The sequence below is a fragment of the Entelurus aequoreus genome, linkage group LG03, assembly GCF_033978785.1.
Source record: "Entelurus aequoreus isolate RoL-2023_Sb linkage group LG03, RoL_Eaeq_v1.1, whole genome shotgun sequence".
Classification (NCBI taxonomy): domain Eukaryota; kingdom Metazoa; phylum Chordata; class Actinopteri; order Syngnathiformes; family Syngnathidae; genus Entelurus; species Entelurus aequoreus.
Window position 1 is genome coordinate 82,471,579 of NC_084733.1, and position 20,068 is coordinate 82,491,646.

The 20,068-nt window shown below is 42.8% G+C and overlaps 1 protein-coding gene across 1 annotated transcript; it reads right to left on the reverse strand.

The window, feature by feature from the left end:
- Nucleotides 1–205: 205 nt before the first annotated feature.
- Nucleotides 206–19,380, reverse strand: LOC133646969 (dihydrolipoyl dehydrogenase, mitochondrial-like). Its single transcript, XM_062042957.1, has 14 exons — nt 19,234–19,380; nt 17,910–17,985; nt 17,738–17,817; nt 15,765–15,833; nt 15,616–15,685; nt 15,440–15,540; nt 15,213–15,356; nt 12,714–12,815; nt 12,449–12,639; nt 10,724–10,894; nt 10,462–10,651; nt 1,718–1,855; nt 1,555–1,644; nt 206–557 (listed from the first exon to the last, which is right to left on the reverse strand). Exons 1-14 carry the CDS (start codon nt 19,270–19,272, stop codon nt 492–494), a joined length of 1,527 nt encoding a protein of 508 aa, XP_061898941.1. The 5' UTR covers nt 19,273–19,380; the 3' UTR covers nt 206–491.
- Nucleotides 19,381–20,068: the final 688 nt, after the last annotated feature.

The window sequence follows — 20,068 nt, forward strand, 5'->3', positions numbered from 1 at the left end:
TTGTTGCAAAATTGGACACATTTGTGTTAAATGATAAACTAAGCAAAAACATTTACCCTAACGCTATTTTTTGATGTGGTCACGTCTGAAGGTCCGTCTTGTGGGGTCCGCAGCAGCAGCACACCTGCTGAGTACACACCAAGCGAGTCTTCTTGAGGGAACAACAAGAATAGAACGGTTAAAGGTTAAAAAAAAACAGACAGCAGTGTGTTGACATATTTATTTCCTTGATGGTGGAACGGCCAATCACAGTCTTGTACAGGAAGTAGGAATAAATAAAAGCAGCATCACCAGATGGGAATTGTGCAAGCTTCCTGTTGGATGCTGCTTTGCGACTAGATGGAAATTGTAAATAAAAAAAAGAGGAAAATATCTCCGTTAGAATTTTAAGTAATATTTCAATGAGCAGGAAATAAGAGAAGAAGCTTCTGGACTGTGAAGAAGACTTAAGATCTTGGAATTTCTTCTTCTGTCTTCATGTGAGATGATGATTAAAAGTTGATGGCTTTTCCAAAGGAGGCGGCCAGGTTGGCTTCTCTGAAGGCCTCCGACACCGTCTGCAAGAAGACCAGGCTCGTTAGCGCTTAATTGACTGATGATGTCATAGTGCTGAGCGATAAATAGATATCAATATATCGGCATAGACGTGTCATCGATAAACGTTAGATGATTCTTTTTTTCTTCATAGTAAGAAAGCGGAAGTATGGAAGCAAGGTTGGTTGCATGAACAAAGGCACCCGCTGTCTGGTAACCGAGCAACGCAGGAAGTGATCACTGATCAGTGGGAGTGACATCCTAACAGCCAATCAGGTAACAGTATCAACTATCAAGTTTGGTTGATTTTTGCATGGAGTGAGAAGAGAAAGTCAAAATGAAGAAATTGTGGATAAAAGAGGAAAAGTCACCTGGACAGTTTTAATTTTTGTGGTCTGTAAATGCAAGACACTCATCAAGACCGCGAATACCACACCACATTAGCCGCGCTCACCCTTTAGAGCACAGCTGTAACTTCCTGCCACTAAACCTGCAGAAAATATTTATTCTCAGCTTTCTGTTTGTATACACATTCTCCTTTGCTTAAAAGACGTAACCTCGCACCTCCCCTTTATCTCTAAAACCCTGAAGAAAAAAAAGTTAGCAAAGCAGCTAAATGAATACCTTGCGTCTAACAATCTTTGTTAACCCTTTCAGTCGGGTTTCATTTTCATTTGCACTATTTTCTTACACTTTATGAAGCATTTCTTACATATTCCTTATTTTTAAGAGCTTATTGTTAAGCGTTCAATGTGATTTTTCTATTTTATTTACATTGAGTGAGTGTTTTCCATGCTTGTGTTGACATTTCCTTTCTTTTCTGCCTTGATAGCTGAGGGATTATAATAAAAAAAAGTCACATTTCAAATAAAATATATTTTTCTCCTGCTCCTTACTTTCCGTAGGTCATAAAAACATCAATATCGATATCGGCCGATATAAAACTGATATCGTGATACCGATTTCAGCCGTATCGCCCAGCCCTGTGGTGTCAAAACGTGTGTGTGTTGTAAATCGTACTGGGTGGGCGTGGCAAACTCTGGCGATGTCCTCGCAGGACGCCCCGTACTCCATGGCCAAGGCTGCCTCGTTGATCATCTCTCCTGCCCCCTGCAGGTCAAAAGCACACCGCCACTTTCATTCCTGAGGTTTCTTAAAGGCGCGTGGTTTAAAAAGGTCTTACGGTTCCCAGGATGTGCGCTCCCAGCATCCTGTCCGTCTCCTTGTGGCTGAGGATCTTCACCAGGCCGTCCGTGTCTGCGTTGGTTTTAGCGCGACTGTTGGCGGCGAAGGGGAACTTGCCCACTTTGTAGGGCGTGCCCTGAGGAGCAAAAGAAGCGTTAGGTTGCCGCTGCTCTCGGATCAGTGACGGTCTTGATTAAGGACGGGTTTCGTTTACATCTGAACAGATACCGTACCAATTCCTGGTACCTGAGAATACACACCAGCACCATTTTAAGAGTATGTTAATAAATATCTGTTTTTAATAATAATATCAAATTTTTGTATTGCAACATTTAAAAATTAGTCAATTGCTGTCAAGTTGTTGTTTTAATTTCATATTATCATTTGCAAGTATGACAAGTTACAATTAAATCTGTGATGAACGTGCCCTCGCCCCCCTTGCACGGCGAAGTATAGGCAAGTCGTCCTTCCCGATGCCCTGACCCACCCCCAAAAAATGTCAGGAAAAACAGGTAATGTGCAAGAAAGTTATTACTGATATAGTTTTTCACCACAAGGGGGCAATAAAGCGCCATAGTATTTATGCAGTTGCGTCCCACCCCACACCCCCAACACACCATCAAAACATTCGGGAAGATCAGATCATGTGAAAGGAAGTTATTAGTAGTAGTAGTCATGCAGTTGCGTCCCACCCAACACCACCGACCCACCATCAAAACAGTCGGGAAGATCGGATCATGTTGAAAGAAGTTAGTAGTAGTAGTAGTCACGCAGTTGCGTCCCACCCGACACACCATCAAATTATTCGGGAAGATCGGACCATGTGGAAGGAAGTTATTAGTAGTCTTAGTATTCATGCAGTTGCGTCCCACCCAACACCCCGACCCACCATCAAAACATTCGGGAAGATCGGATCATGTGGAAGGAAGTTAGTAGTAGTAGTAGTCATGTAGTTGCGTCCCACCCAACACCCTGACCCACCATCAAAACATTCGGGAAGATCGGATCATGTGGAAGGAAGTTATTAGTAGTAGTAGTCATGCAGTTGCGTCCCACCCAACACCCCCGACACACCATCAAATTATTCGGGAAGATCGGATCATGTGGAAGGAAGTTAGTAGCAGTAGTAGTAGTAATGTAGTTGCGTCCCACCCAACACCCTGACACACCATCAAAACATTCGGGAAGATCGGATGATGTGGAAGGAAGTTATTAGTAGTAGTAGTCATGCAGTTGCGTCCCACCCATCACCACCGACCCACCATCAAAACATTCGGGAAGATCGGATCATGTGGAAGGAAGTTAGTAGTAGTCACGCAGTTGCGTCCCACCCGACACACCATCAAATTATTCGGGAAGATCGGATCATGTGGAAGGTAGTTATTAGTAGTCTTAGTATTCATGCAGTTGCGTCCCACCCAACACCCCGACCCACCATCAAAACATTCGGGAAGATCGGATCATGTGGAAGGAAGTTATTAGTAGTAGTAGTCATGCAGTAGCGTCCCACCCAACACCCCCGACACAGCATCAAATTATTCCGGAAGATCGGATCATGTGGAAGGAAGTTAGTAGTAGTAGTAGTAGTAGTAGTAATGTAGTTGCGTCCCACCCAACACCCTGACACACCATCAAAACATTCGGGAAGATCGGATCATGTGGAAGGAAGTTATTAGTAGTAGTAGTCATGCAGTTGCGTCCCACCCAACACCTCCGACCCACCATCAAAACAGTCGGGAAGATCGGATCATGTTGAAAGAAGTTAGTAGTAGTAGTAGTCACGCAGTTGCGTCCCACCCGACACACCATCAAATTATTCTGGAAGATAGGATCACGTGGAAGGAAGTTATTTGTAGTCGTAGTAGTCATGCAGCTGCGTCCCACCCAACAACCCGACCCACCATCAAAACATTCGGGAAGATCGGATCATGTGGAAGGAAGTTAGTAGTAGTAGTAGTCATGCAGTTGCGTCCCACCCGACACCCTGACCCACCATCAAAACATTCGGGAAGATCGGATCATGTGGAAGGAAGTTATTAGTAGTAGTAGTAGTAGTAGTCATGTAGTTGCGTCCCACCCAACACCCTGACACACCATCAAAACATTCGGGAAGATCGGATCATGTGGAAGGAAGTTATTAGTCGTAGTAGTTATGCAGTTGCGTCCCACCCTACACCACCGACCCACCATCAAAACAGTCGGGAAGCTCGGATCATGTTGAAAGAAGTTAGTAGTAGTAGTCACGCAGTTGCGTCCCACCCGACACACCATCAAATTATTCTGGAAGATCGGATCATGTGGAAGGAAGTTATTAGTAGTCGTAGTAGTCATGCAGTTGCGTCCCACCCAACACCCGACCCATCATCAAAACATTCGGGAAGATCGGATCATGTGGAAGGAAGTTAGTAGTAGTAGTAGTAGTCATGCAGTTAGTTACAATTAAATCTGTGATGAACGTGCTCTCGCCCCCCTTGCACGGCGAAGTATAGGCAAGTCGTCCTTCCCGATGCCCTGACCCACCCCCAAAAATTTCAGGAAAAACAGATAATGTGCAAGAAAGTTATTACTGATAGTTTTTCACCACAAGGGGGCAATAAAGCGCCGTAGTATTTATGCAGTTGCGTCCCGCCCCCCACCATCAAAACATTCGGGAAGATCAGATCATGTGAAAGGAAGTTATTAGTAGTAGTAGTCATGTAGTTGCGTCCCACCCAACACCCTGACCCACCATCAAAACATTCAGGAAGATCGGATCATGTGGAAGGAAGTTATTAGTAGTAGTAGTCATGCAGTTGCGTCCCACCCAACACCCCCGACACACCATCAAAGTATTCGGGAAGATCGGATCATGTGGAAGGAAGTTAGTAGTAGTAGTAGTAGTATCAATCAATCAATCAATCAATCAATGTTTATTTATATAGCCCTAAATGTAGTTGCGTCCCACCCAACACCCTGACACACCATCAAAACATTCGGGAAGATCGGATCATGTGGAAGGAAGTTATTAGTAGTAGTAGTCATGCAGTTGCGTCCCACCCAACACCACCGACCCACCATCAAAACAGTCGGGAAGATCGGATCATGTTGAAAGAAGTTAGTAGTAGTAGTAGTCACGCAGTTGCATCCCACCCGACACACCATCAAATTATTCGGGAAGATCGGATCATGTGGAAGGAAGTTATTAGTAGTCTTAGTATTCATGCAGTTGCGTCCCACCCAACACCCCAACCCACCATCAAAACATTCGGGAAGATCGGATCAGGTGGAAGGAAGTTAGTAGTAGTAGTAGTCATGTAGTTGCGTCCCACCCAACACCCTGACTCACCATCAAAACATTCGGGAAGATCGGATCATGTGGAAGGAAGTTATTAGTAGTAGTAGTCATGCAGTTGCGTCCCACCCAACACCACCGACCCACCATCAAAACAGTCGGGAAGATCGGATCATGTTGAAAGAAGTTAGTAGTAGTAGTAGTCACGCAGTTGCGTCCCACCCGACACACCATCAAATTATTCTGGAAGATCGGATCATGTGGAAGGAAGTTATTAGTAGTCGTAGTAGTCATGCAGTTGCGTCCCACCCAACACCCCGACCCACCATCAAAACATTCGGGAAGATCGGATCATGTGGAAGGAAGTTATTAGTAGTAGTAGTCATGCAGTAGCGTCCCACCCAACACCCCCGACACAGCATCAAATTATTCCGGAAGATCGGATCATGTGGAAGGAAGTTAGTAGTAGTAGTAGTAGTAGTAGTAATGTAGTTGCGTCCCACCCAACACCCTGACACACCATCAAAACATTCGGGAAGATCGGATCATGTGGAAGGAAGTTATTAGTAGTAGTAGTCATGCAGTTGCGTCCCACCCAACACCTCCGACCCACCATCAAAACAGTCGGGAAGATCGGATCATGTTGAAAGAAGTTAGTAGTAGTAGTAGTCACGCAGTTGCGTCCCACCCGACACACCATCAAATTATTCTGGAAGATCGGATCACGTGGAAGGAAGTTATTTGTAGTCGTAGTAGTCATGCAGCTGCGTCCCACCCAACAACCCGACCCACCATCAAAACATTCGGGAAGATCGGATCATGTGGAAGGAAGTTAGTAGTAGTAGTAGTCATGCAGTTGCGTCCCACCCGACACCCTGACCCACCATCAAAACATTCGGGAAGATCGGATCATGTGGAAGGAAGTTATTAGTAGTAGTAGTAGCAGTAGTAGTCATGTAGTTGCGTCCCACCCAACACCCTAACCCACCATCAAAACATTCGGGAAGATCGGATCATGTGGAAGGAAGTTATTAGTCGTAGTAGTTATGCAGTTGCGTCCCACCCAACACCACCGACCCACCATCAAAACAGTCGGGAAGATCGGATCATGTTGAAAGAAGTTAGTAGTAGTAGTAGTCATGCAGTTGCGTCCCACCCGACACACCATCAAATTATTCGGGAAGATCGGATCATGTGGAAGGAAGTTATTAGTAGTCGTAGTAGTCATGCAGTTGCGTCCCACCCAACACCCCGACCCACCATCAAAACATTCGGGAAGATCGGATCATGTGGAAGGAAGTTAGTAGTAGTAGTCATGCAGTTGCGTCCCACCCGACACCCCCGACCCACCATCAAATTATTCGAGAAGTTTGGATCATGTGGAAAGAAGTTATTAGCAGTGGTAGTCATGCAGTTGCGTCCCACCATCAAACCATTCGGGTAGATTGGATCATGTGGAAGGAAGTTATTAGTAGTAGTAGTAGTAGTAGTAGTCATGTAGTTGCGTCCCACCCGACACCCTTGACCCACCATCAAATTATTCAAGAAGTTTGGATCATGTGGAAAGAAGTTATTAATAGTGGTAGTCATGTAGTTGCGTCCCACCCAACACCCCAACCCACCATCAAAACATTCGGGAAGATCGGATCATGTGAAAATATATTAAAGACCAAGACATATGGATTGCAGCACAATATTTGGTTAGATAAAATCCTCTTATGAATTTAATAAATTATGATTTTTTAAATTTTTAATACAGTTAGACTTTGGGAGTTTGTAACGCAATTAGAGTGCAAATATATAGGTTATTGTTATTATTACCACATAAATATTTAATAAGATAAACACACCATCAAATTATTCTGGAAGATCGGATCATGTGGAAGGAAGTTATTAGTAGTCGTAGTAGTCATGCAGTTGCGTCCCACCCAACACCCCGACCCACCATCAAAACATTTGGGAAGATCGGATCATGTGGAAGGAAGTTAGTAGTAGTAGTAGTCATACAGTTGCGTCCCACCCGACACCCTGACCCACCATCAAAACCTTCGGGAAGATCGGATCATGTGGAAGGAAGTTATTAGTAGTAGTAGTAGTAGTAGTAGTAGTCATGTAGTTGCGTCCCACCCAACACCCTAACCCACCATCAAAACATTCGGGAAGATCGGATCATGTGGAAGGAAGTTATTAGTCGTAGTAGTTATGCAGTTGCGTCCCACCCAACACCACCGACCCACCATCAAAACAGTCGGGAAGATCGGATCATGTTGAAAGAAGTTAGTAGTAGTAGTCACGCAGTTGCGTCCCACCCGACACACCATCAAATTATTCGGGAAGATCGGATCATGTGGAATTTTTAATACAGTTAGACTTTGGGAGTTTGTAACGCAATTAGAGTGCAAATATATAGGTTATTGTTATTATTACCACATAAATATTTAATAAGATAAACAACTGTAGAAAAAACACATTAATTGTGCGATTATGTTGATATCATCCTTAATGTGTGCCATTTGCCAACAAAAGCTTTAAATACTGCTCCTGACGACAACTTGTATCGTGAAATGAAATGTATTTGACAAAAATCAATAAATACCATAATGAAGAAACTAAGCGCAGCATGTACTTATATGACAGAATGCAAACAAACTTCCCTAGTCATGGTGCAAAAAACAAAAATTTAACCAACGCAAATATATATATACACATATACATATACACATTTATGCACCTACGCATATATACACACACACATATACATACATACATTCATTCGACTTTCGGCCCTCAATCAAATTTTTTTAGCCCAATGCGGCCCCCGGGGCAAAAACTTTGGACACCCCTGACTTCGAGGGAGTTTGGTTGAGTCCGCCCTGAGTGCTAGTTGACTGATTGTTTACATTAGCAGCTGTTTCGTCTAAAATCGGACGTGGCGTCTCGTGCAACAAAGTTATCTGTGCGTTAAGTGCGCTGGCTTCCTGTGCACTTAAGATGTGACTTTAAGGTTTTACTACTTACGTATAAAATACTACACGGTCTAGCTCCATCCTATCTTGCCAAATGTATTGTATCATATGTCCCGGCAAGAAATCTGCGTTCAAAGAACTCCGGCTTATTAGTGATTCCCAGAGCCCAAAAAAAGTCTGCGGGCTATAGAGCGTTTTCTATTCGGGCTCCAGTACTCTGGAATGCCCTCCCGGTAACAGTTAGAGATGCTACCTCAGTAGAAGCATTTAAGTCCCATCTTAAAACTCGTTTGTATACTCTAGCCTTTAAATAGACCCACTTTTTAGACCAGTTGATCTGCCGTTTCTTTTCTTTTCTCCTCTGGTCCCCTCTCCCTTGTGGAGGGAGGGACACAGGTCCGGTGGCCATGGATGGACCGCTCGCCTGTGCATCGGTTGGGGACATCTCTGCGCTGCTGACCCGTCTCCGCTCGAGATGGTCTCCTGCTGGCCCCACTATGGACTGGACTCTCACTATTATGTTAGATCCACTATGGACTGGATTTTCACAATATTATGTCAGACCCACTCGACGTCCATTGCATCCAGGGGGAGGGCGGGGGTGTCACCCACATATGCCCTCTCCAAGGTTTCTCATAGTCATTCACATCGACCTCCCATTGGGGTTGTGAGTTTTTCCTTGCCCTTATGTGGGCTCTGTACCGCGGATGTCGTTGTGGCTTGTGCAGCCCTTTGAGACACTCGTGATTTAGGGCTATATAAATAAACATTGATTTAAGGCTGAAACGACGCGTCGACGTAGTCGACGTCATCGGTTACGTAAATACGTTGACGCCGTTTTTGTGCGTCGACGCGTCGCATATTTACGTCACACTACCGTCATGGCGGAGCGCAAAGCAGACTGTGCGAGCGAGGGGGAAAAAATCACGCCAAAAGTGGTCAAAAGTGTGGGAGTATTTCAATACACGGCCTAATAATGTTGTTGTATGCACACTGTGTCGAGCGGAAATGGCCTATCATAGCAGCACAACGGCTATGAACGAACATTTGAAAAGAAAACCATCAACTCGTCAATCGTCCGCGCGAGTATACGTTGTCATCATTACACAAAAACATGAATGTGTCATTTGTATCTGCTAGGGGTGTAACGGTACGTGTTTTGTATTGAACCGTTTCGGTACGGGGCTTTCGGTTCGGTACGGGGGTGTACCGAACGAGTTTCTAAGCTAAAGCTAACTTTAGCTGCTAAAGTGTTAACAAGCTGCTTTGCTCCTTCTGCGGCTGCCTCTGTCTCAGCACGCAGCGTTGTCCCACCCACACAACCATCTGATTGGTACACACAAAGCGTTATACAAAGCGTTATCAGCCAATCAGCAGTGTGTATTCAGAGCGCATGTAGTCAGCGCTTCAGCGTGGAGCAGATAGGTGTTTAGCAGGTGAGCATCAGGCAGCGGACTCTCCCCAAATGATAATAAACACCTCCCAGTCAACTACTAGTAACATCACTATGAGCCCGTTGACCTTCTAGAAATATAAAGTGCAGCTCAGCTCACTCGCAGTCCTGGCTTGAGGTGAAGGCTAATTAGCTCTTAGTTCCAGCCACATCGACCCCTTCTGAGCGCCTATTTTCAGCTGCTGGGAATATTGTAAACATGAAAAGAACCAGAGTATGTAGACATGCTAACCTTTCTTCATTACAACTGTTAGTCACTCACTGGAATGAGTAGAATTGGTTATTGTGTACTGTGTTGGACTGGGTGTTTATTTTGCACATTTTAAAAGCAATACTTAATGTTTACAGTGCTCCAGAATATTTAGATTGGCACTTTTTTGTATTGGATGTTTATCTTTATTTTTGCACATTTTAGCAAATAAGCAATACTTTCACTTTTGTTGAAATGTTTACACTGTTGTTACAGAATATTTCGTTTTGCACTTTTTTGTATTGGATGTTTATCTTTATTTTTGCACATTTTAAAGCAAAATAAGCAATACTTTTACTTTTGAAATGCTTATACTATTGCAGAATATTAAGATTTGCACTGGATGTTTACTTTTATATTTGCACATTAAAAAGCAAATAAGCTACTTTTAATTTTGTTAAATGTTAAAAGTTTTAAATGTTTACATTGTTACAGAATATTTTGTCATGTTGTTGTCAATGTTGACTGAGTGGCCATACTTCTTTTTTTTTGTAAATAAAAGCCATGCCTTTTGAAAAAACAGGCCTACATTTATTTTTTCATCTTCATTTAAAAAATAAAAAAAAATCGCTAAAAGGAAAAATAATCTATAGATGAATCGAAAAAATAATCTATAGATTAACCGATTAATCGAAAAAAAATCTATAGATTAATCGATAGAAAAATAATCGTTAGCTGCAGCCTTACATTGATTGATTGATTATCGTAATATGGCACTGTTGGATTTCAGGTGAATCGATACCCGTTAGAACCGGCGATTGCCGCCAGTATTGAAAGTAGAGAATTCGGTAGCCACCCTTACCTCCTCTTTGAGCTGCTCCTCGGTCTTTCCCACCCAGGCCAATTCGGGGTGCGTGTATATGACCGAGGGGACACAGTTGTAGTCGATGTGCACGGCGCCGCCCGCTATTCCCTCCACACAGATGATGCCCTCGTCTTCGGCTTTGTGGGCCAACATGGGCCCCGCGATCACGTCGCCGATGGCGTAAATACTAAAAAGGGAGGAAGATGCTGAGGAAGGTGCTAAACCGCACAAAAGATGGCATCGACTGACACGTGCGCACCTTGGCACTTTGGTCTGGAAGCGGTTGTTGACGGGGATGCGCCCCCTGTTGTCCAGCTCGATGCCCAGCCCCTCCAGGCCCAGGTTCTGGGTGAAGGGTCGCCGACCGATGCACACCAGCAGCACGTCGCACGTCAGCGTCTCGTTCTTGCCGCCGGCCGCCGCCTCCACGCTGGAACAAGCAGACCACCGCTTAAAGGCCTACTGAAACCCACTACTACCGACCACGCAGTCTGATAGTTTATATATCAATGATGAAATCTTAACATTATAACACATGCCAATACGGCCGGGTTAACTTATAAAGTGACATTTTAAATTTGCCGCTAAACTTCCGGTTCGAAACGCCTCTGCGTGTGACGTATGCGTGTGACGTAGCCCGGCGAACACGGGTATGCCTTCCACATTGAAGCCGATACGAAAAAGCTCTGTTTTCATTTCATAATTCCACAGTATTCTGGACATCTGTGTTCGTGAATCTGTTTCAATCATGTTCATTGCATTATGGAGAAGGAAGCCGAGCAAGCAAAGAAGAAAGTTGTCGGTGCGAAATGGACGTATTTTTCGAACGTAGTCAGCCACAACAGTACACAGCCGGCGCTTCTTTGTTTACATTCCCGAAAGATGCAGTCAAGATGGAAGAACTCGGATAACAGAGACTCTAACCAGGAGGACTTTTGATTTGGATACACAGACGCCTGTAGAGAACTGGGACAACACAGACTCTTACCAGGATTACTTTGATTTGGATGACAAAGACGCAGACGTGCTACTGTGAGTATGCAGCTTTGGCTTTTTTTTGCGTATGTACGTAACTTTTTTAAAATATATAAGCTTTATGAACCTTGGGTTAGGTGAACGGTCTTTTGGGCTGAGTGATTGTGTGTGTTGATCATGTGTTTGAATTGTATTGGCGTGTTCTATAGAGCTAGGAGCTAGCAGAGGAGCTAGGAGCTAGCATAACACGTACCGTACCGTACGTGCGCGTCACGTACGTAACTTTTTAAAAATATATAAGCTTTATGAACCTTGGGTTAGGTGAACGGTCTTTTGGGCTGAGTGATTGTGTGTGTTGATCGGGTGTTTGAATTGTATTGGCGTGTTCTATGGAGCTAGGAGCTAGCAGAGGAGCTAGGAGCTAGCATAACAAACACGCAGGTGTTATTATGCAGGATTAATTTGTGGCATATTAAATATAAGCCTGGTTGTGTTGTGGCTAATAGAGTATATATATGTCTTGTGTTTATTTACTGTTGTAGTCATTCCCAGCTGAATATCAGGTCACCCCCGGCTCTCACAGCATCTTCCCTATCTGAATAGCTTCAACTCCCCACTAGTCCTTCACTTGCACTTTACTCATCCACAAATCTTTCATCCTCGCTCAAATTAATGGGGAAATTGTCGCTTTCTCGGTCCGAATCTCTCTCACTTCATGCGGCCATCATTGTAAACAATAGGGAACTTTGCGTATATGTTCAACTGACTACGTCACGCTACTTCCGGTAGGTGCAAGCCTTTTTTTTATCAGATACCAAAAGTTGCAATCTTTATCGTCGTTGTTCTATACTAAATCCTTTCAGCAAAAATATGGCAATATCGCGAAATGATCAAGTATGACACATAGAATAGATCTGCTATCCCCGTTTAAATAAAAAAAATTCATTTCAGTAGGCCTTTAAGGTGCTGAGGTGACGACTGGAGCTGAGGGCGGGGGGTTGGTACTCACGCCACGTCCACCTTGCCGTCGGGCCTCCTGGTGGCGCCCAGCACTTTGGTGCCCAGCTTGAACTTGAGGCCCTGCTTCTGCAGGATGCGCTGGAAGTTCTTGGAGATCTCCATGTCGATGCCCATGCCGCCCACGTGGGCCAGGAACTCCACCGCCGTCACCTTGGAGCCCAGACGCTGCCACACGGACCCCTGCGGGACAGAAGGACCGGGGGTCAGCGCTGCTGTTGGCGACACGGGCGTCATGTGACTCTAGAGACGCAGACCAGCTCCACTCCGATGACGCCGCCTCCGATCACGATCAGCTCCTCCGGAACTTTCTTGAGGGACAGCGCCCCCGTGGACGACACGACGGTCTCTTCGTCGATCTGCAACGTGAAACATGGCCATCACTGCCAGCAACAGTAACAACTATTTTAGTCCGAGTAACAGTTCTCGTGTGATTTATGTTGTATTGCTTCTCTTCACTGCATTGGCCTGTTCTGGTCTTGTTCCCCCAGACCCTGCAGATATAGCTTTGCTTGTTTCTTTTTACACCCGACCCCTACATTCCATGAGCATGAGACAAGGACTGTTGTGATGCCAGAGATCACCAATTTATATTTTAAGGTTACTCTCCAAATGGGTTTATTTTGTGATTGATGCTGTATTACTGCCTTTTCAAGATTGAACCAAAACAAAGATCACAAATATAACCTAAATTCTGGACTATAAGATGCTACTTTTTTCCCCACACTTTGAACATTGTGACTAATTTATGGATTTTTCTTCGCTGACTGCCATGAAGCCAATATTTTCATAAAACGAAGAGACACTTGGATGGTGCGTTAATGTTTCTGCTATGGCGCCATCCTTTGGATGAGTTCACTCACTGCAGGCGCAACTGGGTGAATGCCTGCAAGTGTTTCCTGCTGTTTAAAGTTTTGAACCGGAAGTAAAAGTGCCGTTTTATCTTCTAGTCGTCCATAGCGTTTCTACTCGTATTGATTATTCGTTCATCACTCCAAGCAACATTTGTAAGTTTTACAATATAACTAAAACAATTCTTATTTACTAAAGTAATATAGTCCGGTGCTGCTAACATGTGGGCAGAAAAACTGGGTGGGTGCGGCTTATATATTGGTGCGCTCTATTGTGCGGAAATCACGGTTTATTGTATTTGTCTTTTGGACAAAGGTTACTCTCCAAATGGATTTATCTTGTGATTGATGCTATATTACTGCCTTTCCAAGATGTAACCAAAGCATTCCTGTTGTTTTACCTATACCACAATCAGACTAAATACAGTTTATTGTATTTGTCTTTTGGTCAAAGGTTACTCGCCAAATGGGTTTATTTTGTGATTGATGCTGTATTACTACCTTTCCAAGATGTAACCAAAGCATTCCTGTTTTTACCTATATCACAATCAGACTAAATACTTTATTGTATCTGTCTTTTAGTCAAATGTTACTCTCCAAATGTTTATTTTGTGATTGATGCTGTATTACTGCCTTTCCAAGATGTAATCAAAGCATTCCTGTTGTTTTGCCTATGTCTCAATCAGACTAAATACAGTTTACTGTATCTACCTTTTGGTTAAAGGTTACTCTCTAAATGGGTTTATCTTGTGATTGATGCTGTATTACTGCCTTTTCAAGATGTAACCAAAACCTTCCTGTTTTTGCCTATATCATAATCAGACTAAATAGTTTATTGTATCTGTCTTTTGGTCAAATGTTACTCTTCAAATGTTTATTTTGTGATTGATGCTGTATTACTGCCTTTCCAAGATGTAATCAAAGCATTCCTGTTTTTTGCCTATACCACAATCAGACAAAATATGGTTTATTGTATTTGTCATTTGGTCAAAGGTTACTCTTCAAATTGGTTTATTTTGTGATTGGTGCTGCATTACTGCCTTTCCAAGATGTAACCAAAGCATTCCTGTTGTTTGGCCTATATCACAATCAGACTAAATACAGTTTACTTTATCTGCCTTTTGGTCAAAGGTTACTCTCCAAATGGGTTTATTTTGTGATTGATGCTGTATTACTGCCTTCCCAAGATGTAACCAAAGTATTCCTGTATTTGCCCATATCACAATCAAACTAAATACAGTTTATTGTATCTGTTTTTTGGTTTGATTGTTTTTGATTGAAACTTTTATTAGTAGATTGCACAGTACTGTACATATTCCGTACAATTGACCACTAAATGGTAACACCCGAATAAGTTTTTCAACTTGTTTAAGTCGGGGTCCACGTTAATCAATTCATGGTACAAATATATACTATCAGCATAATACAGTCATCACACAAGTTAATCATCAGAGTATATACATTGAATTATTTACATTATTTACAATCCGGGGGGTGGGATGTGGAGGGGGTTGGGGTGGAGGGGTTAGGTTGGGTTGCTATCAGCATACCTCAGTCATCAACAATTATATCATCTGAGAAATGGACATTGTAACAGTGTAGGTAGGTCTCACTTCGTAGGATATGTACAGCGAGCGGTGAACAAAGGTTACTCTCCAAATGGGTTTACTTTGTGATTGATACTGTATTACTGCCTTTCCCAGATTTAACGAAAAAGTTCCTGTTTTCTGAATCTGAAAGATTTATTTGTCCCTCTCTTCATTCTTCTGTTAGCAGCGTAGACTTGCTTCTCTGCAAACTGATGTTATTTGATAACTCAAATAAATACTTAAAAGACCTTAGCTTTCCCCTGGACATGCTTTTATTTAATAAGAATAATTTCCCAAACAGAAGCCGCAGACGCACCTGTATTCCAGGGAAGGGCGTGACTTCGGAACCGGTGGCGATGAGGATGTTCTTGGTGTTGATGACTTGCTCGCTGCCATCGTCCGCTGTGGCCGTCACCTGGTTCTTGCCCGTCACTCTGCCGAAACCGTTGACGTGGGTCACCTGACACAAAAAAAACGCGTCGCGGCGTTTGTGAAAATGGGTGGACGCAGACCGCCAAAAAAAAGAATGACAAGAGGTCTCACTTTGTTCTGTTTGAAGAGATGTGCGATGCCGCCGGTGAGCGCTTTGACCGCCCCGCTTTTCTGGCCCATCATCTTCTCCAGGTTGAGCGAGATCCCCGAGACTGAACGAAACATGGCGTCACTTGAGCCTGCACTAAATACCCAGCATGCCCTCTGCCCTGACGCAAGTGACCTACTTTCAATGCCTCTGCTCTCAAAGTCTTTGCCATGGGCCAAGTGGTACAGGTAGGAGTTGTTCAGCAGAGCCTGCACACGTTGAGCATACGTCACGCGTCATGTCATATTATTAGCAAAAATAATACAAGCCGTAATAGAAAATGCTTACTTTGGAGGGGATGCAGCCGACATTCAAGCAGGTTCCGCCCAGTGTGGGGTTCTTCTCCACACAAACTGTCTGTGAAGACACAAAATTAGCCAAAAGAGGCAGGCTTTGCTACACACCGTAAAATAAAGTTTTGCCAACAACCCGTCATGTGTGTTAAATTTCGTCTTTCTTCTGTGAAGATGCTTACCTAGCATGGCGCTAAAATTTAATGTTAACATCATCATGTAGCTCACATTGTGTCTTCCTGTCCCACTCCCTTATGTTACGTTACTCTATGGCAAGCCTAATCAAAAATGGCCACAACCGGCCCGCCAAAGCTTTTCATTTGGCCCAGCAAGACTTGATGAAACCATTAAAACTAAGGTGAGTCATGTATGCAGTACTCCGGCCACCCTGCAGGGGGCAACAGCAAGTCACATGTGTCACAATGAAGCAGCAGTGGGGTGAGGAGAAGAAGACTACTCATTCAACCTTGATAATAAATCCTAATAAATTGCGAAAATCGGGACATATAACGACTGGACAACAAAGTATGAATTTCTACTTTGGCGATCAAAGCTCATTTAATACATGTAGCGCTAAATTTGACCAGTAGAGGGCAAAAATGCTACATGAGCCACATTCATTGTGTGCAAAGTTTGACGTAGATAATGTTTCATTTCTATATGCGTAAACATCTGTAGTTTACTGTGTGAATGTATTAACACGAAACCTATTTTTATTTATGTAAAATACACAAAACTTTTGACATTTTTACTTTATGTTTATATTTGCAGTCTTACAAACATGACTTGAGGAAGAAGTGTAAAGAAATAAAACTAGGGAAGGGAAAGAATTCAAAAGAAGGAACATCAATCCTCAACTAAACTTCTGGAGCTTCTGTTTCTTCATGCTGTTAACTATCTGTCTAGCGGCACACGCTGGAAACAAGTACCGAGCAGAAAATTTATTGACAGTGCATTGTGAGAGCCGATGTGTTTACTTGGTAATTAATTAAATTAGAGATAATTGCTTTTTTGCCGATATCAGATATTGTCCAACTCTTAATTACCGATTCCGATATCAACCGATACCGATATATACAGTCGTGGAATTAACACATTATTATGCCTAATTTTGTTGTGATGCCCCGCTGGATGCATTAAACAATGTAACAAAGTTTTCCAAAATAAATCAACTCAAGTTATGGAAAAAAATGCCAACATGGCACTGCCATATTTATTAGTCAAGTCACAAAGTGCATAATTTTTTTTTAACATGCCTCAAAACAGCAGCTTGGAATTTGAGACATGCTCTCCCTGAGAAAGCATGAGGAGGTTGAGGTGGGCGGGGTTGAGGTGCTGCAAGGGGTTCTGGGTATTTGTTCTGTTATGTTTATGTTGTGTTACGGTGCGGATGTTCTCCCGAAATGTGTTTGTCATTCTTGTTCGGTGTGGGTTCAAAGTGTGGCGCATTTTTGTAACAGTGTTGAAGTTGTTTATACGGTCACCCTCAGTGTGACCTGTATGGCTGTTGACCAAGAATGCCTTGCATTCACTTGTCAACGACAAACATAGCTCATTAGCATTAAAGCGACACACAGGCTAGGGCTTACTGAAACTGTTTAAATTGTAGCATCAAGGCTAACACTACGGTGTACTTAATTAACACTTAGTATACTACCACGTGGTACAAGCAGGTCTGGATTAGGTTTTGCCTCATCCCTCACTTAAAGCGTGGGTGAAGAATGCACTACCGACCTGATAAGACTGAAAGAGAAAGCGATGCCACCTGGTGGTTGTTTGAGCACACTGCAGAAAGTCCTGGGTATATTAACCAACCCCCACACATGAATGCTTCCGTCACATGCAGGATTCTCACAGGAATGAGGTACAAATTCATCCAGATCCACCGCCCCTTTAATATTTGCCATCATATACCGCTTCTCACACATTGTAAATATGACTGTCAAGACCAAGTGGGACGCATCTTACATTGAAGCCGAGCTGCGCTGCCTTGATGGCGGCGACATAGCCGCCGGGACCGGAACCGACCACCGTGACATCTGCTTCGACTGCAGACACAAAAACACGTGTCAGAGGTGAAAAGACAGGTCGTATTTGTTACACTTCGGACAGCAGAGCACAAGTGATTGTGTTATCTTACTTGCTGCTTTGTCGGCGTATGTGCGGACGGAGAGCCCTGCAGCGCTGTGCAGCTTGCAGGGGAGGTGATTACTCCGCTGTGACGCAAAAAAACAACAATATCATTATCATCATAAAAGGTAATATACACAAGTGTCAGTTACATACACAATTGATGTGTCTTGAAAGGTCTGGTCCAAATACAAAACTTCTTTATCAAATAAATAAATACATTTAATAAATAAATTAAATAAGAAAAATCGCTTTTTGAAAAATGAGAATCGATTCTGAATCGCACAACGTGAGAATCGCGATTCGAATTCGAATCGATTTTTTCCCACACCCCTACTATCTATCTATTAAAACACTCTCTACCTCTAACAACCAAAAAGCTGTGAAAACGATGATGCTGTGTTCCAAATTTAAGTTATTTACTGAGATTGAGTGAGCCTATGGCTTTGCACTTTGTTTATTATATACAGATATATTTTTTGCATTCTGTTTTAGTTACTTTGAATTTACAACCCCCTGGCACTGTTTTGTACAGTTTTTATACTGTTTTTGTACTTACTTTGATTATTATTTTCAACTGTTTGTAAATGTTGAAATTTATAATTAAACGTTTATTTTAAAAAAAACAAATAAAAAAACAACAACAATTAATCCTGTCTCGGAACCAGCCAATGAGATGCTTTGGTCTTAAACTACCGGAAGTGGGTCTGGAGTTTTGAGGCAACGAATATTAAAACACATATTATTTTGTCAGCATAAATTGATGTAATTAAAAAAAATAAAAATCAATGACATAAATTCAGCGTCCAAAAAAATATTTATTTCAAATTAACCTTCGACATTATTTGGTAACACCAACTTAGGTAACCTTTGCTAGACTAGGCTAACTAGCTATGCTAGGCTAACTAGCTGTCATCGTAGTTATGTTCGATTACTTTTAGTATAAAACTAGCAGAAATTAATTAAATATTGTTTGCTTCCTACAACAATGCTTGCAAACATTTGAACGCATTTGTCGCGGTACAATGGAAGACATTTAAAAAATACACGGGTCAACTTTAGCAAGTTATATAAGCTACATTTTGACACTGTCACCAAGCCGAATAAAGCCGAACATAATTATAAATAAAATAATGATAAAAAAACACACAATAAAGTCGATATTTTTTTCGCCGCCATTGTAAACGCTAACAGCGTGTTTTCGTAGCGGACTCTGGTGTTTATTAGCACACATGCTAAGTGCGACAATATCAACAAGCAGCGACCACGTCGTCTTCACGTTACAAAGCCGACACCGAGCGTAAGCCGATCGGGCTGGTTCGTGGACTTCTTACCGTGGCGAGAGATCGATATAAATGTGTCCAACTCTGCATTTTTGCTGTTCGCTCGTCACGTCAACGTTAACCTCCAGCAGGCCGGGCAGCCAAGGACTCCTGACAGCGCGGCGCCCGAATATGACGTCACGGCGCTACCGCCTCACTTCCAACTATTGCCAAAGTTCGGACAACTATAAGAGGGCAATGTTAGTCAAATGATATTTTCCAGGCACAATTTAAAGGCAATATATCCTAAAAGAGTTTCCAGAAGTAGAAACAGGGAACATAAAGACAACATATTACACTTAGACAAACTTTATTGATCCATCCATCTTCTTCCGCTTATCCGAGGTCGGGTCGCGGGGGAAGCAGCCTAAGCAGGGAAGCCCAGACTTCCCTCTCCCCAGCCACTTCGTCCAGCTCTTCCCGGGGGATCCCGAGGCGTTCCCAGGCCAGCCGGGAGACATAGTCTTCCCAACGTGTCCTGGGTCTTCTCCGTGGCCTCCTACCGGTCGGACGTGCCCTAAACACCTCCCTAGGGAGGCGTTCGGGTGGCATCCTGACCAGTATCTACTGATATATTACATGATATTATATTTTTATATTATTTATAACAAATCCCAATTACCATGTACAATATTACACTATATGTAACAGCTGCAGCAAAAAATAAAATAAAATAAATAAATAAATAAATAAATTAATTAATTAATTATCCATCCATCCTTTTTCAACCGCTTGTCCCTTTTGGGATCGCAGGGGGTGCTGGAGCCTATCTCAGCTGCATTCTAATTAATTTAACAAATTTAAAATTAATTTAAAAAAGGGGCAAATATGGGTCATTCTCCCAAAT